We start from the raw sequence: 23,715 nt of genomic DNA, 5'->3' as shown, positions 1-23,715 counted from the left end.
AAAATTTATCTTTAAACATTAACATATGGATAAAAATTAGTCATATTATCCTAAATTGTTAGATTTTTTGAGATTAATGTAGCTAAGTTTTAAAATTAAAAATTAACCATAACATAGCTAAATATAACCTGGTAGTTAAGTTTCATGTTTTGCAACTATCTTTATTGTCCCAATCACTATAATTTCCTTTGATTTCATTTCGGCATTATTTTAAAATTAAAAATTTATTGAATTTAAAATAAGAATGTTCTAGCTTCTAACTAGGGCCACTGAGATTTGATTAAAATTCTGATACAATTATCAGTGATCACTAAGGTTGCCAGACATCCTTTATTTTATCTAAACTGTCCTTGTCTAGTAATCAAAACAGAAAATAATACAATTTGTTCTTTATTTTCGTTTTTCAATGCCTCTGTTTCATAATAGTAGTGGCAGATTTCTGCAGAGGCATATGCCTATCCTTATGTATCAATCCACATCTTTTCCCATAGAAACTCATAGAAATCTAGCAATTCTAGTGTTGATACAGTTGAAAGTCCATTATTGTCACAGATCCGATGTTTTATTTATACAACAAAAATTTCAAAGGGGAAATTTTTTGATAAATAAATTTTGACTATTGTATTTTATAGTAAATACAATAAAAATAAATTGCCACAAAAAATATATTCATTAAAAATTTTCTTAATTTATTCCATACTTTTATAATCTGTTGGACTTTTGATCCTGTCAGATTCTGTGTTGAAGTTTTGATTATATTAGGATATTGAATATCAAAACTTTGGATAGGCAAGGGTTATTGTTGCAGTTTTTTATGACTGGATTAAAGGATACTTAAAAATGTTTAGTACTATCACTCCATTATGTTCTTTCCCAAAAAAGTAGATGACCAAGCAGTTAAGGTGTCAGCTTAATGCCTTTAAGATCCAGGAACAAATCCAGAGAGGTAAAAACACCTCAGGAATTTTATGATGGATGGCCCATCCTGGATATGTTGGGTCCTCATCATTCACCATCTGGCCATCCAATTTTAGATCCAGCCAAACTCATAATGGGCTTGGTTAAAAGGCTCTCTCAGTGCTCAAAGGACAGAAAGAGTAAAAGAGATAAATTGAATGATTTTAGTTAATAACTAAACATTTTTGTTATTTTTTAGATCTCAATTTTTAAATCATTTTAATGTGAAAAGTTTTTAAATGCATTTTACATTACTACAATGGACTTAAACTTAAGCGTCTGAAATATTTAAAAAGATAAATTAAAACATAACTTAATTAGTAGTAATGTTTATTGGAACTGGGACTTAGCTTGAGACTGTGGCGTTTCGTCATATTGTATATATGTATTTATATTAATTTTGTATAATTTCCTTTCTTTCCTTTGTCTATTGTTTATCCCTTCTCAACTCTTTCTTCTTGGGTGGTAGTAGCTAATCCCTTTGGAACAAAAGATAGGAATGTGGCCCTGAGAGCTGTGTGTGTGAACAATGGTCATTCTTGACTGGGACTCTGATGAGACAGGACGGAAGAAGAAATTCTCTGGTGCGTTTCGGCAGCGCAGAGTGAAGACAAAGTCGGATGAAAGAATCATGAAAAATTCAAGCGAGAAAGATTATTGAGCTTCACGATCACCATCGTAGAAAACTGGAAAAGAATCAGAACTATCCAACAACTCCTAGAAAGCTAAAATATTCTGAAAATCCACCACCCTGAGATCCTCACAAGTATTTAGGTATCCGCTTTCCTCTATCCTATCATTCGTTTCTGAATTTTTATTTCTTCCTCACTTAGTTGTAATTAGTTATAAGCGATAGTTAATATAAGCATAGTTAATATTATATGTGTTACAAATATATCGGAGATGGGAGTTTAGTGTGTCATGAGAGTAGAATTTGTAACAACCTGTTATAATAATTGTAGTACGGCTCATATTATTCGTTTGTACTGGGACAGAGAATACCTGTCATCCCAAAAACCTGTTTTACTTCACGCAAAATAAAGATATTTATTATACAAAATCATATCTTGTAAATCATTTTGCACATATCATCATAAGACACACCTGCCATATACATCACTACAATGCATTTACCCATATACATCTAAAATTGCCACGTGCAGTTGATATTACTGATTAAATTCAACATTTAATTATCCTTTATCAGGTACTGAAATAAGGAGGATGATGCATATGGGGCCAATCCTCTGAATCATCATTAAAATGAATAGTCATTGGACTTGCGTATGTCCTCAAACTTTTGGTCTTCTATTTTAATTAGAAGTGGATAAAATTTGAGTTGCAAGATTTCAGGACATGTTACAAAGCAAGTTAAATAAAACAGTTTAATTATATTAATATTTGTAAATTTTAGTTTAAAATTTTTTAAATTCTAAATTAATTTTACTTATTTATTTAATGGTAAACCATAATTTTCTATGGGAAAGGATGTGGATTGAGGATAGGCATAAGCCTCTACAGAAATCTGCTACCACCATTATGAAACAGACATAGAAAAATAAAAATAAAGGACAAAATCAAGGACCTTTTATGTTTCAATTATTATACAAGAACGGTTTAGGTAAAATAAACAATTGTGCTCTGAAATATAGACACCTCTGGGAAAGGCATACATTATAAATATTAACTCAAAATGAATAAAAAGTAAGCATTTTGATATGAAATAAATATTACTTTTTAGTAAGCAAATGTTTTTGTTATTTTAAAATATCATCTTCAGGAACAATGAAAACTAAAAGAAGTGAATTGGAGTACATTTAAAATTTTAAAAATTTTGCAAAAAATTGTAATTAATAATTTTAGAAAAAAAAAAAAATACAGTACATAAATTTACATAAAGACTATTAATACATTCCAAAATGAAGAAATGTGTTTAAGTGAACAAAGCAAAGACTATAGTGGCCAGTAGTGTTGGTAACTACAATACTGTAAGTAAATATGTCTATTGATCCAATAATGCTATTGTCAGAAACTGCTTAGAGAGTTTATTGGCTTTAGTTTTAAAATTAAAGCAATTTCCCAAATAAACAGAAAAAAGTTTTGAAAACAGTCTCTAACCCAAACTTGAGGATATACTGCAGTTGGAGGGTTAATGCTATGTATCGGGTTTATTATGGATGTTTATACTGTGTAGTTGCAGTTGTCTGTCATATATGTATATATATTTTTTTGGGCTATTTTCTGCTGTGGGGGTAAAATGGTTGGCAACCTGTCGAGTACACAGGAAGGGGTATTTAAGGCGACGCTGACCGGCTACAGTGTTATTCTTTTCTTTCTCTTTTCGTGAGACTGGTGAATTGTATGGACTAGTGCAGTATTCTTTTCATGAGGACAGTTTTACAGGTGTGTAAAGTACAATTCAGAATTGAAATCCATTGACAATTTCTGTCTCGGACAAATACGTGGGTTCCATATATATTTTAGTGCCCTCCAAGTGTTGTGTGTCGCTGAATATATATAGAGAAATAACCAAAATGTTCTACCTGTTACCGGTGTGCACTCTCTAGACGACCAAAAAACGAAATCAACACAAATAGTTCGTTACTAACGTTTTCAAACCGAAATACTGGTTCTTCATCAGGTAACTTTGAATTTCTGGACTGTCGTTCGAAGAAAACCAAATTCAAAATTCGAACACAAATTCAAAGTCACCTGATGAAGAACCAGTATTTTGGTTCGAAAATGTTAGTAACAAACTATTGATGTTGATTTCGTTTTTTGGTCGTCTAGCGAGTGCACACCGGTAACAGGTAAAACATTTTGGTTAGTACAATCCGGTGTTGAGTCAGTGATATATAGAGAAATGTGAAATACATTGTGAAATATTTTTCTCTACCGTGGTTTCTTTGTTCTCATGACGAATTGGATTACAAATGCTGAACCATTTATGACTACAATATTGTAATGGTGAGAACTTTAGGTGCACATAAAATTGTATCTTGTGAACTTAAACATATATATATATATATCTGTATCATTACCTCTATGTTGTGTATATAAACTTATTGTTAACTTGTGTCTTTGTGTCTCTTCCCCACGTGGTAATTCACCTACACCTACAATTAGCGAGAATATTAATTCCTGCAATTTTCTACAATATCTTCTGTTTAAATGGGAAACTTTTAATTTTAAAACTAAAGCTGAAAAACTCTCTGACATTAGCATTATCATCAGACACACCTACTACTCACCAAAAACTTTTTATTCAAATCAGCAGGAGTTTAATTTTTCATGTAAACTTGGATGGACAAATGTTTTTGACCTAATTATAGGTCTGCTTCAGGTCTCCAATTTTTTGTTCTATTTTGGAATTTGATATAGAACGCTATAAATTTTAAATTTTGGAATATAGTTCAAAATTGTGTTCGATGTCATATACAGTATATTTGCAAATTTAAACATATGTTTTACATATACCCTTTCATAATTAATGAGATCTGTTATTTTGGTTTCCATTTGAATCTTTGTAAAATGTTTTGGAAAAATATTTATAATGATCCAATTTTTGCCTAAACTGTATTCCAAAGTTTAAAACTGATAGCATTCTGCATCAAATTCAAAATAGAATGAAAAATTGGAAACCTGAAGCAGACCTATAATTAAATCAAAAATTATATGAAAAATTAAAGTGTTGCTGATTTGAATAAAAAGGTTTTTGGTGAATAGATTAAATTGTCCAGCTTTTGAAAGCAGTTATGGAACACTCCTACATTGGTTATTATCAGTGGCGTGCCGTCATTGGAAGCGGTGGAAGCGCCGCATCCACCTTCCAATGACTTTCCCTTGTATTTTCTAAAATATAAATTTTCATATTTTAACGTACTTTGAATTAATTAAAATTAATAATTTATTATAACTGCATTATGTATCTTATTAAGAAATTGTATACTAAATGTGAAAAAAACGATAAGATTGCTTTTGTATATTCGAATGTCAGTGGCGGAATGGAAGTGCTTCCGAGACAGCTTTCAAGGCGAGGATAACTGAATGGTGTAGAGCGGCCTGAGGGCATTGGCGCATGCGCTTTACAGAGCACCAACCTCAGCCGGTTTAGCTGGTGGAAACTACACACGTGTAACGCTTCCAACGATTCTATCCCTTAGCCACTGGTAGGGAGCTATCGCTAAGTGAATTGTTTAAGATTTAAAAAATAAAGAGTATTCAATGTTATTTTTATGTACATTTTTGTACATTTGTACATTATGTACGTTTTATTGCAAAGTTATATTTAATTACAGTATAATTAAAAGAAAATTATAATTATATTGACAGATTTTCAGACAAAATCTTTAAAATTTTTATCACTTTTAGATGTTTTTCATAATATTAAAATTATTAACAATTTTTCCGAGCGTGTTTCAATTCTTTAAATTAAGTAAATTTTATGAGAAATTTTTTGATTTATCTAAATTACGTAGCGAATCGCAATATTTATATTCGTGTCCGGACTATATTGACAAGTAACTCTTAAACATAAAACATATTATAATTAATGTCGATCCGAACAAAGACGTACTAAAATAATTATATGATTTAATATCATTAATATTTACGGTACCATTTACCGGTGGGTCTGCTGAGCGCAGTTTTTCGACCACGAAGCAAATTCATACATCGGCCAGGAACACTCGGTCGGAGGAAAAATTGTCATCGCTGGCGTTGCTTTCGATAGAAAGAGAGCTTTCAAATACGTCGATGAAGTCGACGACCAGCGACTTTTACGATAAAGTAATTAACGACTTGGCGGAAAAAATCGCCGAATAGAGTTAGTTTATAAAAAACTAAAAAAAGTTCTTCTATCATTGTTTGTATCGTATTAATTTGTATTATGTATGTATTATTTGTATTTTAGAACTAAAATACATAAATTGTTTATTTTTGTCATTTCCAGTATTTGTTTAAAACTTTTATGGAAATGTCATGTACCGGACAGGTCTGACCGGTCACGAAAGACGCGAAAAAACGGTTAATTTAGAGAAAAATTTATTAGTTTAAAAAAACATAAGTAAAAGTCGCTTGTAGTCGGACACCCATTGTTTATATCAAACTGCCAGGCAGAAACCATAAATCGCGGAAGGAATCTTTCTATGATCGGTGGAAGATCGAATTTATCTTCGATTTTGACTTTTCTCACTCTCCAGGTAAGAGTCTCGTTACATTTAGTAACCAGGGACCCACCACTAGGGAAACGTGATTGCGGGAGAACGACCAATCAAAATGGATGAAAGAAAGAACGGAGATTGATATAATTTCCGACAATCGAGGACACCTGGCACTCGGTTAACGTTTGGAATAACCAAAACGCCGTGTCAACACGCAAAAAAAAAAAAAAAAAAAAAAAAACAATTTCTCGTCTATTGTGCCAACCCGTAACCCGTGACACTTCGGACTTAGACCGTGCCCCCGACTCCAACGGACAAAGTCTCCCCGTTCCTTACGAACTCCTCAACGACACTGTCCCGGAGCCACCTTCGATCGACCATCAAAGAACCACATCGACGCTCAGGACGTCCGAACGGCCGATTGTCCTAAAGCAAATTATTTTGTACATAGTGTATGTTTATTTTATGTTTAAAATAAACGGTTTTTGTCAGATACTTGTCGTCTTTGTCTCTATAGCCACCACCTATGTACAAATGGACCCTAGACCATTATTGACACGCAATTAATTGATTGCCCCTGGAAGTCGGCTTCTTACAGAAACACAGCTTCCCTATCATCAAATGTCACGGCACGCCACTGGTTATTATAGTCATCAACTACAGTAGACTCCCTATAACACAAGTTCATATAACACAGATTCGTATAACATGGTGAAAAAATTGCAATCGTGTTCACATAACACGCTAAAAGAGATTCGTATAACACGGTAAAACGTCATCGCCAACTCATGTCATGACAGGATTGCTGGAATCTGGACCAATAGTGGATATTGTACAAACCGTTGAGTTTAAATGAGCACTGGACCTACTAAAAAACATTTATTATTCAACGGCCATAAAAATTATATTTTTATTAATGATGTCTCCAAAGTTCAGTGAATTTTTCACAGAAAAATAACTTATCAGGAAACACGCACCTGCCATTTGATGAGCTGCTCCGCGACGAAAACAAGCTTAAGCAATGGCGTCGTCGAATGGTGCACACTCAGTAAGTAATCCTACAAATTTTTGTTTATAGCATAGTTTATATGAATTATTCCCAAAAAATTATACGTGATTTGGAAATGTTGAGTCAAACTAGTCTAGAATCAGTTAATTTTATGGAAGAAAACCTCTCAAATAGCTGTAGCCCCTAAACTGCACAAGTGCCAGGCTGTGATTGGCTCATGTATTTAAGTGACTCATACAACACGGATTCATATAACACGGAACGTATCTACCGTGTTATAGGGGGGTCTACTGTATTAACTGCTATAGTCTTAAGTTTTATTTTTTTCATGTAAATGCATTTTTTTCATTTTCCATATATTAATGGCCTTTTATGTAAATTTGTGCTTTTAATGTATAGTACTTTTTCCTAAAAATATTTAATTGCAACTTTATGTACTAATTTACACATTTGTTACTCATTCAAAATTTTAAAATGAATGTGCTCTAATTCACATATCCTAGTTAATTTGTGTAATTTTATTTAATTTTTGTGGTCTACAGGATTGGCTCATGGATGGCAAACAGTGCAGACCACAGACAAATATTGGAACTAGCACATATGCTGTGTTACACCTCATGCTTACAATTGGATGGGAAAATGTTCCTTCAAAAAAGAGAGGCACTTATGGGGAGTCTACTGTCAGGGGACTTAGCTGAAATTGTAGTACATCTCTAGAAGCCAAGATCATCCCCAAGTTCCTTTCCAATATTGAAGTATATAAGAATATGATGCAGTACATCGATGATGTATGCATCATATGGAAGACAAAGCTAAACATCGAATAATTTATACACTGTACGAATAACAACCCGTATAGCCTTACAACTGAGTTAGAACAAATGAACAATAAAGAGGCTCATTTTTGGACTTTAATATATTACATTCAATGGTAGTGAATATGACACAAGATATACCAAAAACCAAATGCCATAACGATGATGGACTTCACGCCGCTCTCTGAATTAGTAAGAAACGAGAAAATTAACATCCAGGCGTTAAGTGTTTAGGAATATCGCTATAATCACTAGCGCTTTCGACGAAATTATTTTCGTCTTCCTCAGGTGGATAAAAACGGTTAAAATCCTTTATCGAATCAAAAATTTTCGAAATGCAAAAACCGCTCTAGAACTTTGGAACAAAACAACGATGGAACAGTGCGAGAAGAAATTTAAATGTGCGTGCGTGGTGTCGTAGCGCATGCGCTACAAATTACTGAGATGCAAAGCTAGAGGTGTTGTTTTAAACTGTTATATAAGTTGACCCACATAGCAGGCAAATCAAGTGTGGGAGTGTTGCACGGATTTAGTGCAGCGGTAAGAAAGACCTCCCAAATAAACACGATGCTCCTGTTATTACAATGCCTGAGCATCGTCACCTGGTCCCATAGCGGGGTGTATAGGTGCTGTAACACCATTCTTGCTAGTTCGGTGTCTTCTTTGCCTGCCCTGATGGAAAGTTGGTGTTTGGAAATACGACAAGCCAACATTCTGGTTGTCGCACCAACGTAGTGGGTGCGAATACCGGATGCAGTATTTTCCAATGGGATGGAGTAAACTCCAGACCTCTCTAGTACGGAGGTAGCATCCCTGTCATTGCACAGTAGCCTCCTAAGATTTGGCCGTGGGGAGACTGGTAGAAAGAGCGCGTGTTGCCTAAAAACCCGGCAAATACGTATGGTGACTCGGCCACAGAATGGTAATGCGAGAAGGACTACCGTGCATTCGTTTGGAACATGTAACGCCGTGGGAGGAAAGAGCGATTTTTTGACCTTGTTTAGGAGGTACTTGTACTTGGCATTATTGTACCCCGCCGCGTTTACTGCTGAGCGAATGGCATTAAGCTCGATGTCGACAGCTGTTTGACTGGAAGATAGCAAAAAAGCCCTTCTAATTAATGGGGTGATAGCCGCATTAACATAATGCTGCGGCTGGAATGCTGTAGCAGGGATTAAAGGTGGTAAGCAGTTGAATTTATGGAACACGGAGTACGATAAAGTTCCCAGGGATTTGGAGATGTTTAGATCTAAAAACGCAATATCCCCCTCATTTTCTTTTTCCCAGGTAAAGCTGATGGTAGAATAAAATTTTTGTGAGTGAAGTTTTGAAGGTGAGGAAATCCTCCTCCGTGTCCTGCCAAGCTTCAAGGATATCGTCTACATATCTGAGGTATAACTATGGTGAGGGGGAAATTGAAGACCTTCTGCTCAACTTGCCTCATGAGTATAATAATTTCGTCGAAAGTGCTAGTGATTATAGCGATATTCGTAAACACTTAACGCCTGGATGTTAATTTTCTCGTTTCTTACTAAACCAAATGCCATCCCTACATACATCCCAACCAGCTCTAACGATCCATACAACTACAAAATGGCAGCCTTTAGAGTGCTTACCAGAAGGGCCTACACACAATGTAACAAGAAACAAGACAAATCGGGGGAAATAAGAAGAATAGCAGAAATTACTTAGAAGCATGGCTATAAAAAAGGCCTAATATATAGAATGATGGACAAGCATAAAAACCAACTCAAAGACCAATTGAATAGGGTTCCAGAAAATGGTCCACAGCAAGATGCGTCTCCCTACCATATCGGCATAATGTATGAGTGCCATATGCAATCCCTATATCAAGAAATTGGGGCTTACACTAATGTAAAAATAGCCTACAGACATAAATCAGATACATTCAGCATGCAAAGAAATGAGAAAGATCGGGTGGAAATCGAAAGGATGCCAGGAGTATATAAAATTTTGCTAAAAGATAACAGATTTGATAGAGACCTCGTATATGTTGGATCTACAAAAAGATTGCTCAAACAATGCCTCCTAAAACAGACATTGAAAAAAAGAAAAGCAATACCGTCTTAGTGATATATGCCAATGAAAACGGCATTACACTTAATCTACAGCAAGTGGAAATGATCCAACAAACCCAACATATAAACCAAATTGAAATCTGGAAGAGTTAGAACTTTTTAAAGCAGACTGCAAAGGCCTGTCAATCAATTTTAAAGATAAAAAACAACTCGAGAGCCTGGCAGGCTATGTAGGACCCAGCGCTATAACAGTTGGTGTAGGTGCACATCTTTTGGAAATTAAAAATTTTAAAAATTAAATTCAAAGATAGAAACATTTGAAACTAGAATGTTTAAAGTCAGAAACTAAATTGAACTCAGACTGCACCAGAAAATTTTTTATAGAACACCCGAAGAAGGTCCTAGGGTGGATCGAAAACGTTAGTGTTACGTTTCAAAAATTAAGCACAAAGCTATACAAGGTTAGTGCAACATATTTGTATTTATTATCATTTTGTTTGTCAGATGGATTTAATTTGTGTTGTTTCTGATCATCACATTTTGAAATATTAAAAGTGTTTGAGTTAATTAAAAAAGTAATATTTATTTCACGCCTAAAAACTGAATTTTTGTTTTGAATCAAAATAGTGATTTGTTGGAATTTTGAAGAAGATCTGGGCAGAGAGATGGGACCAGTGAATATAAATTTTCTGGGCTCAAAGGAAGTCAGAGGATCTATAAGAAAGTAATAAATTTATGAAAGTTGTAAAAATCTAATGAAATTTGAAAGTTTTACGTAAAATAAATCCGAGTTTTGTTATCTAAATAACAAAATTATTTCTGTACCATGTAACTGGAGAAAGAGGTCTTTCTGGTCTATTTATCTCTTTACAGCTCTGTTTCTAACTACAGCTGTTTAAAAACTTATCTGCAACATATTTGACTCCTTCATTTATGGTACTTTCTATATAGTTTACACATTTAAACTATTTAAAGAACTATTTGTTTCAGATTTCCATCAAAATTAAATGAAACCAAGCTGAAAAACAAATAGTAACCTTTATTACAGATGGCAGTACTCAATGAAAGGCAAAGATTACATCTAGAATGCAGAGTGAATTTGATTTGATCACCATTAATTCAAAACTCTTTATTTCTACCACCAACCAAAGCCGAAATTATCGGGCTGGAAATGGCTATATTAATTATAAATTACAAGATAATTTGCTATTAGAGTGTGGCGTTAGGCACCATCTCTTGCTAAATTTAATAATTATAATTTAATTAAATAATTTTTAAATAATTTAGACTGAACTGGAAGAAAAGAATCGGCTCAAAGCGGGACTCAAACCCGCAACTTCTGCTATCCGTGCAGACACGTTACCAGTTACGCTACCCAGACCTTCAGTCCGATCTCCCCTTCCAGTATATCTAAGTATAAGCTATGACCATCAACAGCCATTACAATGCCGGCTGGGGACACATCGAGTGCCCAAGTCCTCTCCAAGGCGTATATATATGGTAGCTTTATATATTACGGGTTGGCTGATGATGTTTGTTTATACCCTTTTTTTCTTTTTAATACAATTTACAAGAAGTGAACAATTGGTTACTTGAGTTACATACACTTGCTTTATGTGTAAAAAGTACCTGAAATAACATTAAATATACTTTTTGGCCTTTATATAAGTTATTTGTAATACTGAAATTGTTTCATCAAAAGAAAATTAACTTCATTTTTCATTGAAAATAAGGTTAATTTTATATATATAAAAAATATCTAGAAAAAAATGACACATTTTATAATTTTACATCTAAGAAATTTTTATTATTTTAAAATGAATTCATTAAGGATATTATATAAATATTAAATTAAAAATACAGAAATATTTTTAATATTCTTATTTTCTACAATATACAAAAATAAGTATTTAAAAACTATTAAAATATATCATTATTTAAAAATTTATTCATTCATTGCACAGAGAGAGCATGCAGCAGTGGTGCAGTGAAAGAGAGTAGACAGTTATATATCATTTATCCATAGTTTGTATTTATAAATTATATAATAATATAATTCAAAAGTTAATCTAAACTATAAAAAATACTATTTAATATTATAAAGAAAAAAACCTTCAAATATTTTCAAATTTGAAATTATATTGAATGAAATTATACAATCAATTTTTTTAAAATTCAAACTAAACATAAACAAAAAATAATATTTCTAATTCAAATATTTCAGTATTTTATAATTTATATTAGTAATTTTATCATTGAAAGTTAAAACAACTTATAGAAAACAAATTCATTCGTAATAATATGAATCTTTTATAATAAATCCAAATAAGTTTTCTTTATACTTGATAAAAGCATAAAGAAAATGCAAATGTTAGTGGATCCGTACCTATCGTGCAGGTTTCCTCAGGAGCTGATTGCATGAAAAACACAAATAAATCAGTTGTTATTCATATACAATATAAGTAAGACATTGAAATCTCTCACAAGTTTACATTTTTTGTATGATGAAAGGAGTAAAAACCATTATAGAAATAGTTTACAATCATAAAAAGCATTAAAGATATTATTAAAAACAATTATTTTGTTATAAAAAATCATCATAATAATATATATAATCCTGAATGTAATATTTTAATTTGAAATGAAAAAAGTTTATACTTATTTGTAATAGCAGTTATTTATTCGTTTTCATTTTATTAATTGTATTAAAATTATATATTTTCCAGTTGTGCAATCGGTTAAGTGTACAGTATTTAAAATTATGTATTAGAAAAACTGTCAACATTTCTTTATTCAAAGTCTTGCGGGAGAATTTTCAATATTAAGCTGTAATTTGTGTATTAATTAATATATGGTAGAGTCTAGGTGATAGTCATTTCTTGGAAAAAAAAATTGCATTTAGTCACATAATAGTCCAAACTTGGTGGACCATAATGAGCTTACTAAACCTACCTTTTTTTTATATGAATATTTCAAAATAACTTAATTGCAATTTGATTAAAGTGATCATGATTACTTGGTATCACAGCAATGAATGAACAGTGCCCTTAATTCTGCAATAAATCTGAAATTTTATCACAGCTAGTATGTATTGATATGTATGTAAGGCAGATGAAAAAGAACTTCCCTTCAGTAACTGCTCCGGCATTAACACAAAACATAATCATTTATTAAGCGTGAATGTTTATATTATTCTAACATTTTTTAATCTTCTTAATCAACCTTCTTCAGGAGATTTTTTAATTTTCCAGTTTACAAAAGAACAGCTGCTGCTTATTCTATAATGGTTTACATTCCATTTTTGGAATAGGACAAATTTTAAAAATGTACTGTACATGCTGGACTTTTATACGTTGAATAGAATATCACGGAAAGTGATAAAAAAAAAAAACAACCAAACTACCCAAACACACAAAAATAAAATGTATACGTTATGATATAAACCAAGCAGAAAGTATGGAGATTGTGAGTACTGGAGTAAACTTTATTAAGTATAATTTAGTGGGTTTTTTTTTTGCTGTGGTGAAATAGAACCATTCTTTATAAAAGGATTCAAACCATTTTAGCTGTTCTGTAGGTTATTTAGTTTGATATTATTCTTTAATTCACTCAATAATATGATTTCTTCTTCTGTTTCAAGAATTTGGCCAAAGCAAATTGTTCGGAGGATTGCTTTTACAGAGCATGCTTCAGCTTGTCTTTGAAACAGACTGTAAGAACTATCTGCAGTAAACAGCTGATCACAATGTCATCTTGGTGATACTAATCATACAAATACATGCAATATGCAGCATCACACAGGATATTGTAACTAGTGTGTGTAATTGTTAAGTTGACTGATTTGGGTGCAGAAATTATACACTAGACAAAATATTGCTGCAATGAAAAGTTTAAATTTTATTTTTATGTACAAAAGTAATAGAAATCTTATTATGGGAAAATCAATTACAAACAGGATATGAGACATGTAGTTCTAAATTGGAACTATCTTAGCTTTATATTGCCAGAGCAGCCAACTGTTCAAATGTGTATTATGGAGAACTTTGGTTAATTAAAGACACATTTAGGCCTAACAATATATAGACTGCAATAGGCATGTCATTAAACCTAAGTGATATATATTATGTCTCCATAAAAATTTAAAAACTTATCAATATCTTTATACAGTATTCTTTTATATTTTACAAAATGATGGGTTTGAATATAAAATAGCAAAATAAAAATGGATAGATTTGATTTCATTCCTAATGAGTGTTATTGTCATGCTTTTTGTTTCAATACTCGATTAGTTTTCTGTTTTTGACAGGATTCTCTCTAATACAAATTTTTAACACAGTTATAACACACAGCTTTCTGTTCTTATATAGAGATTTTTTAATTAAATATTATGCATTATAAATATAAATATATGTTATTTTTAACAGATTCATTAAATTTTCAATACAATAAGCTGGAATTTTTGTAAAAAATATATAGAAATTTTATCAGATTATACAAACAGAAATCACAATGAAGGGACTGGTGTAAAAATGTAAAATCTGATAAACAAGTTGGATAATTCGTTTATTGAATAAAATTTTTTAAATTACGTAACAAAAAGGAAAAAAAAAAGATTAAAATGTTAGGAATTTGTAAAATGAAGAAGTCAGTCTGTAACGATTATCAAAATGATAATCGTTACAGACTGATTTCTCCAAACAGATATGCCATTTCAAAATTCATGAGTCATCATTTATAAATAATATATAGTTGAATAGATGATATATGGACAGAAATAATTTATAAATGATCTGTATACTGTAATTTATGCATTTTTTGAAAAATCTCTGTTAAATGTGCATTAAGTAAAAGAATTGTTAGATTATTTAATAGTTATATATATTAAAATTAAACAATATGTTATTAAAAATCACTAAGAAATTATATAATATATCACATTGTTTAAAATCATTTTAAACAATATGAAATTTTCTCATTATCTTGTATTATCATATATAATCAAATATTCAGAATATGTACTATTCTTATTATAAACTCATTGTTAAACTATGAAAAGTGATAAAATAATTACATTTTTTTGATTATGAATCAGTTTCTTTAGAAATTACTACATTAAATAACAATATAAATTTTTGAAGCTTTTAGAAGAATAAAACTGCTATTACAATAAGCATAATTATTTTGAAATTATTACTTCTAATATTAAATTTTCCCATGACTCTAAAAAAATATATTTTAATCATTATATCAATTATAGAAAGAGTTTAAAAGTCTAGTAGGTAATTAATAATAATTTTAAAATTTGTTTAAATTTTCTGGATTAGAAAAAAGATGTATATAAATTGTTGTAGTAAAAAATAACATTTTATAATTTCATGTTCATATGTATTTGTAAAATATAGTTTATAGAAGGAAAAGGAAAATGAATGAAGTCACCTTTTTTTCTCCGGTGATGACAAGGGGGCCAGTTGTAAAAAAAAAGAGAAAAAATAAGTTAGTTCGTACAGCCAGGAAAGAATAAAAGAAAATATAAAAAAGAATACGAAAATGTACATGCATATGTATATATTCAATACATATACTTATACAAGAGATAAGTGCTTTAATAAAACAGAACTCAATAAAAAAACTATTAACTGTTAGAATTTTTGTTATTTTAAAATTTCTGTTATTTTTCAGAAATGAAATAAATTGGCATTATCTCTAATTATATAATAGAATTAATATAATAGAATAGTTAATAAGATAAGAGAATAAAAGTTTCTTGTATAGAAGATTATAAGAAATTTTTTTAGGTATTTATAGAGTTAATATATAGTATAAAGAGAACTTTGTAAATGTTCTTGTAAAGTAATATTTACATTTTTATGTATTTTAAAGATAAAATTAAGAAATTAGAATATAGTTTGTTTATGGAAGAAATGTGTGTAAAAATGGAATAAATTATTCTAAAAAAATTTGAAATTTTAAATGACTACAATGTATTGAATGCTTCAGATCTATTTACCGTTTTATTTGCGTATCTTTTGACGTTTTGTATAAGTTCAAATGTTTTGAGCAGTATCTAGTAGTAACTACACAATCTTGGAAATGAAGTTATTGCATTTAGACTGCTTGATCTAAATGCAATAGGTCTACATCATTAATTGCATTTTCAAGATTGTAAAGATATTGTAAAATATAATATTTGTACGAAAAAAAATCTTTGTTTTTACATAAAAGATACTCCAATAAAGAATTAATTAATCTTGAAGTTTAAATTAAAAAGTTAAAATAAAAAAATTTCAAATAACGTATTGTTATATAACTCAAAAATTTTAGTAATAAATTTATTATGTGGTAAATGTTATTAATTTACTATTACTCTATTAGTTTAATAACGTTATTATTTTATATTATTAGGTCATTGAATATTTCTGACAACAGAATTTTATTAAAATGAAAGTATTACAGTTATAACATATACTCTATTTTTAAATATTCATATGTCTAGTTTTAGAAGTAAAATAAGTTTATCACTAAAACTGTGTTGCTCGATTAGTTTTTAAAGAAGCAAAGCTGTATAATTTCATCTACAAAATTTAAATCTTTAAAAGATGCACAATTAAGATATTAATATATATTATCTTATTTATTAATTGATAAGAATTATAAAGATATAGAAAAAGTATATCAAAAATCATTTAGAAAAGCTAATTTCTATGGGTAACTGCATATAAATTTATATAAATAAAATGAATATATATATATTGTTTAAAAGGTTAATGTTACCCTAGGTATACAAAATGGCGGCTTGTCTCCGATTCCGGCAATCAGAAGACAGGGAACAATGGAGACGCACGTTCTAACCTAACCTAACCTATTCTAATAAATTACCATAATTATTAGCAACCAAATTATTAGAATAGGTTAGGTTAGGTTAAAACGTGCGTCCCCACTGTTCCCTGTCTTCTGATTGCTGGAATCGGAGACGAGCCGCCATTTTGTATACCTAGGGTAACATTAACCGTTTAAAAAAGTGATTGTGATTTAGATAAGTCAAACAACATAATGTAAAATTAATTATAGTAATAATTTTAACATTTTATTTTGCATTGTCTGCTATGCCATTAAGATTGAGAATCTGCATAATCAATCAAATTTTCAGATTACATAATTTAACAATTATTATATTATTATTACAAACTTCATACTATATTGATAAAAATATTTTATTTTTAAAGCAAAAATTATTAAAATAAAAGTAAGGATATATAACAGAATAAACAAGAAAAAAGATAGAAAATAAGATTAAAAAATAAGTATTAGTTTAATAGAAGTCATGCATGGAATCTGTATCTTCTATAAATACACAGAAAGCAAACTTTTTATTTATTTTATTAATAACTGAAGAAATTAACACCCTATTACAATAGTTTATAATAAAAATGTTAATATATTATTTAATTTTTTAAATTTTTTTTTAATACCAAGCACAATACATATGCAGATATATCAACATATTTGGATTAGAAGTAATAGTATCATCTATATTAGTTCAAATTTCATAATAATTTAATTAAAAATGTAACGTTATGACAGTTTTAAAATAAAATTTGCTTAAAATATCTAGAAAACTTTTAAATAACTAAAATTTTTGCATTCCATATCAACTATTTTAGAAACAAAGAATGTAAAGTTTTAATACTGATTTTTATATTAATTCATTTTATTAAAAACTGATTACAACTATTGAACTTTCTCAAAAAGATATTTAAATTTATTAATTTACAATTTACATTCACTAATAAAGACTAGAAACAATTCACGTATTCATTTTTACGTTCACTGCAGTGATAGACAGATTTGTAATTCCAATTAGAAAAAATTTGTTAGTAATACAGTCTTCCAAAAAGAATTTTACCATTTTAAATTACTGTAATTATGTTAATTATTATCTGAGAAATATATGATGTACACCGATCGACAAAGTGACCGAGTTTCATCTCCCATCCGTATTCAAACCTTTATGAAGCACTGTAAATGAAAATGGTGACTCCACAATAGAGAAGGCATTTTAATTTTATATTCTGTAGTTCACAAAGTCAGAATCACTTATCATTATGCAACATGAATAATCTGCATAAACTAAAGAATTCTGACTGCTATGGGAAAAATGACTGGATATATGCCACGTGATAAGAGGTGCACACATTAAGAAATTGTAACGGACAAATGTGAAACTCTGACAGTTTTCCGACGTTTTACTGTACATTCTCAAATAATAATTAACATAATTAGAGTAATTTAAAACAATAGCATTCTTTTTGAAAGATCCTGTATTTTGGAATATGTTTATATTTTATAACAAGAAAACCTTCTCTTTATTCCAGCAACTTAATAATAAACGTGACAAATGTTTTTGAGGAGCTTGACTGCCCTACTTCAGATCCATTACAAATGTGCTCTAATGGGAATGCTCATTCTGTAACATTTGAATCAAATTTCAAAGTTTAAATTGTATTTATAATTTAGATATTTTATTTCTAATTAAAAAATAAAAAAAAGATTCTTGTTTGTAATGTTTTCTTGTTGAAATAGTAAATATTTCTAGTTTAAGTCCTTTATTTAAATAGTATATTCTAATAAACATATTGCAAATTAATTAAAATTTTGACTACTTTACATTAAAACAACTGTGATTAAATTTTCACAAGCTTATTAATTCACATCATCACTTATTCAACTGTTACATTAGATAACTGAAATTTGAGAGTTAAAACTTTGTAATTTATTATCTAAGGAACGCTTAGTATTGCAAAATATTCTATTCAAATTCACAATAATTAATGATCCCTGTTCCAAAATTAAAAATGTAAATTGTTATATATAAAAATAAAATTTAAAAAATATATAACAATTTAACTTTGGCCTTTGAAACTTTGGATTTATTTATCTAATTAGATTTAACAAAAGCATTTTCTGTATTTATGCATTTAAAATTGAAATTGTTTTAATCTAGGTGTAGCCAGGATTTTGTTATGAGAGGGGCCTAGTAGAGGCTGTAATTTTTTGGGGAGGGGCACCAGGTTAACTGGGGGAGAGCCGTGCCCACCCATGCCCCTTCCTGGCTACGCCCATGTCTAGGAGTGTAGTAAAACTCTGAAAATGAATTTGAAAACCTACATATTTAGGAAGACTAAAAGCATTTATCTCCTGCTAATTAAAAAATATAACAAGGTGTTAATTTTTCAGTTAATGCATACAGTTTTAAATAGAATGATGACATAATTAATTTTTATTAAATATCAAGTGATATTCTATTTTATTTATCATCATCTTTAATTTCATCTATATGAAGTTTCTAATTAATTTAGAATTTAATTTTGCATTTCAAACTTTATTGACACTGAATGAAACCATTGTAACTCTTTGGTTTATTTAAAAAAAAGATAAATAAAGTTGTGCTAAATAAAATACCTGTACTAAAAAAAATTTAATTTATAATTTTAACCTAATCATATTCATGTAAGTAAAAGACTTAAATTATAAAATCAATTAAATATATATACCAGATATTTTCAGAATATATAATTTTTTATAGAATTTCTATTTAAATTATTATATATCCTGATTATAAGAACAACATGCTGTAAAGTTATACTACTGAAGAATATGGTAAATGATCATTGTAGTTATGGGGTACTTCCTGACTTCATTAATGCTTTATTACTATCAAATAGCTATATTTTATATATTAATTGATGTATACAAATAATAAAATTATTTTATGGATAATTAAAATTATCAATAGAAAGACTTTTCTAATAATAACTTGAAAATACAATAAGAGCCTTTAACAGTTCAGAATGAATATCAACATAAAACTGATTTCCATTTTAAAATTATTAATAATTCCTTAATTATAATTTTCAAATAAATGCAATGTATTTTTATAGAAATTGCTTTATTAATCACCTCTTAAGTTTGCAGAAAATGTTAAAAAATTCTATCTTCAGAAGATATTAAAAATTAATCTGATAAATAATAGAAAAATTTCTATAATAGGGCATTTCAAAAGATTTCAACGTCACTAATTGATTTAAGAGATTCAGAAGATAATTCGGTAACTAACACCTTATTAGTTGCCGAGGGAGTTTATTAAGAAAACAAACATTTTCGATCTATTCTGTAGATCATCTTCAGGTGTTCTATTCTATGGAATTATTCCGTGTTCGTCAGTTTCAACCTGAAGACAATCTACGGAATAGATCGAAAATGTTCGTTTTCTTAATAAACTCCCTCAGCAACTAATATGGTGTTAGTTACCGGATTATTTATTTTTGCCGAATACGTTTATGTTCTATTTTCGAGATTCAGAAGTTTTATAAATTGTTTACTCTTTGATATATAAGTTTAATGGAAAAAGAAAAACAGATTTAATCAGAACTATTTTCTATTTGTATGAAAACTGAAATATATATATATATCTTTTATAAAGAAAAGTTTAATGTTAGATGTTAAAAAACAGTAAGAATTTGAAATAAATTCTGCAGTGCTAAAAATATATATATTTCTAATAGATATTCAATAGTTTAAGAAGTCTCCAGATCTCAAACTTCATTCGACTGGAAAGAAAAATGGAAATGGAAAACCAGAAATACACAAAATAACTATAAAAACTTATTTCTGTAATCAAAAGCGATTTTTTTTTATTAGTAAATACAATATAACATTATAAATATTCAATCAATAAATAATTTAAGGCAATGTTAATAATCAAAATATCTTTCTTAAAACTCTGAAAATTTTTCTAAAAATATTCAATTAATGTTCTTTTAAAATATTTTAAAATTATCTTTTATTTTATCTTAAAAATCCATTTAAAATGTAATTTAATTAGCGCTATAAAAATTTAATATTTTAAAGAACTTTAAAACACATCATTATTTCAATTTAATTTTCTGAAATGCTTTTACAGCTATGATAAACTAATGTTTACTCACATTTTCAGCAGCAATTAATCTCTTTACAATCCAATAATATACCATTTTTTTTTTATTAAACTTAACAATTATTCAATAATTATAATCATTAAAGTGAAAATTAATTAAACAAAATTAAATAATAATGAAATATCTTTATTATAATCAAATAATAAGCAATCTTATATTATATATATCTGAAAAGTTAAAAAGACTTCTTAAACATTCCCAAGATATATATCAGAACAATGGGCAAGGAAGCAGTAAGAGCCATGTTATAGCAATCATTAATCTTTTGTTTAAAAATTCATCCGAATACTCATCAAACAAAAAGTCAATTGAACTTTAAGCCATATAGAAGTAACTGTCAAAGAAAAATACTGTATTGACTAAGACACCGCATGACCTTCTATGTGTGAGGCCATGCAGAGAAGCCTCACAGTTTCCTCATCCATGATTTTATGGTGTTCAGCCACTTTCCCTTTGAGTATTTTAACTGGACAAAATATGTCTTGTACTAATTTTGAGATACTACGACTTCGTAATCTAAACTGTACTGCTATTTTTTTAAGGAGCCGAGATAGGATTTGGCACGAGAAAGGGGGGGAAGGTCAGGTGCATGGCGACTATGTCAATAAATAGCCCATTACCGATTAATTATCTAAAAATTCGTATTTAGCTAATATGTAACAGAAGCAAAATATAGCCCAGTGTGCAATGTTTTTGTCTACACCCTGTATATATGACCAAAAGAATTAAATTAAAAATATACAAATTATATAAATAGATATGAAATTAAATATTTTTTCCAATTATAATGGCTTATATTTACATTTTATAAAGTTTCAGATTAACTGAGGTGTAATGTTCAGAGATATGTATAACACTCAAAACGAATATCCGTTCTATGTATTAATAAAAAGTAATATAATTTTGATAATATATATAAGTTAATATATTTATATATTTGGATGTATTGATATACAAGAATCTTTTATACAATTTCTCAAAAATTTTTATATTAAAGCATCTTGTATTAGAATTTAAAAATAAATGATCTATAATATATAAAAATGCCAATTTATATCACTTTAAATTTTAATTATTAACAATTCAATTAATATATTTTTAAAGTGGAGATTATGCAAAATAAAATAAATGTAATGATTAAAAAATTAAAAGAAACTAAAAAAGCTTTTCTATTTAAAATAATTGACAGTTATTTTTAAACATTAAAAATTATATACATTTATTATCTGTTTTTCATTGTATTTTTAAAATATAAAACTTAAAATTATATAAACTGTCAATTATTTAATATGCAAATAATTACAGTAAATAAAGGACAAAAAAAAATCAAATAAAACCATTTTTTTAAATGTTAAAAAAATATTATTAATACTTCATTATAATTTATGAATAAATGGTCATTAATAGAATTTTCTTTTTTTAAAACGAAATTTTAAAATCTTTTATTCTATTTACATTAAATTTTCATGTTTTTTTTATAAAAAAAAAAACAATTTTTACATACGTAAATATGTAATTTAAGTTATACGAAGAAAAAGGAATATTTATTTATAAGAAAAATCACTTAAGGTTTTATCCATTGTAAGAATTATCCATAGGGCATCTAATAATAAATCTACATTCATGCATTTCTTACAGAAATAATAGAATTATAGATACTAAAACAAAAATATTTAACTTGTAATATGTTTGTAATATAATAATTTATATGCTAAATTTTTTATCTTGCTATTTTCAAGATTAAAAATATTTTAAGTAGAAAAATTTAATAAATTATTTACTCTATGAAAATATATTACTTAAGTGCAATTTTTTAAAATTTGAATAATACATGTGAAACATGATTAAGTTACAGTACATATTATAAAAGTTATAAAAGTATATTTTTGAAAATTACCTGACATTAAGCAATATATATATATATATATAAATTGCTTAATGCTAAATATAACATTGGAAAATGAACCTTTTAGGTTAAAAGACTTTAATCTCTAGTCCCTCATTTGTATATTCCAAAAATTATCTCAATACAGAAATGTAGAACATAGAACTACTCTAATTACTACATATACTTGATGACTGAATAGCTAAGGCAATAAAGGAGTCAGCCTACCAGTCTGGAGACTCACACTAAAGTCTGGATCAGGAAACTCAGGAATATTCAAGAACAATCAATTCCAGACATATCAGTTTTCGTTTCTCGCCATCTTATCACCCTATTATGAGCTTGGCTGAACTCATGAGAGCATGGAAAAAGGCCCTCTAAGTATCCAGAGTTAAGAGAAAAAAGAAAAGAAAAAAAAAAAACAGTATAGAATAATATGAGAACGTCAATTCTATGATTTGCGATAAGATGATGAAGAATGGATTTTACAAAGAATTTGACATTTTGTCACATATTTAAAAAGAGAAATACAGTAGAGCGTCGAAAAGTGGAACCAATTGGGGACTGGGGTCCTTCCAGTTAATGATTTGTTCTAGTTTCCGACTTTGTACGAAAAAATACATTAACCTGTCCGATGTTCAAATTTTTCTACATTGCGTATCGCTTCCTGTTGAATTTTCGTCAATTTTAAGCCTAACGAAAATTTTTATAATAATAATCGAGGCTATCGTATCGTTAAAAATTATTTCTGCATTTTGTACAAACAAAATAAATATATTAAAGAATATAAAAAACATGAAAATTATACTTTAGAAGTAAATTTAGTATCAAAAACATTCGATTCAGCACGACAC

At 28.8% G+C, this 23,715-nt stretch overlaps 1 protein-coding gene across 15 annotated transcripts in view; it reads right to left on the bottom strand.

The window, feature by feature from the left end:
* Positions 1-23,715, bottom strand: part of LOC136980013 (protein turtle-like) — a 339,436-nt gene that overhangs the window by 5,626 nt on the left and 310,095 nt on the right. Inside the window, exons 19-20 of one of the 15 annotated variants that reach the window (XM_067276053.1) lie at positions 15,419-15,447; positions 12,369-12,392 (exon numbers count right to left, since the gene is read on the bottom strand). The exons of 12 other annotated variants lie outside the window; for them this stretch is intronic. In XM_067276053.1, coding sequence (XP_067132154.1) covers positions 12,369-12,392; positions 15,419-15,447 — 53 coding nt within the window. Of the gene's footprint in view, positions 1-12,368; positions 12,393-15,418; positions 15,449-23,715 lie in introns of those variants that run through there. 2 more of the 15 variants (XM_067276056.1, XM_067276055.1) reach the window with 2 other exon arrangements.

This window comes from Centruroides vittatus, unplaced genomic scaffold, assembly GCF_030686945.1.
Source record: "Centruroides vittatus isolate TY-2023 unplaced genomic scaffold, ASM3068694v2 contig_658, whole genome shotgun sequence".
NCBI classification, from domain to species: domain Eukaryota; kingdom Metazoa; phylum Arthropoda; class Arachnida; order Scorpiones; family Buthidae; genus Centruroides; species Centruroides vittatus.
This window is presented reverse-complemented; position numbering and strand designations above follow the sequence as displayed.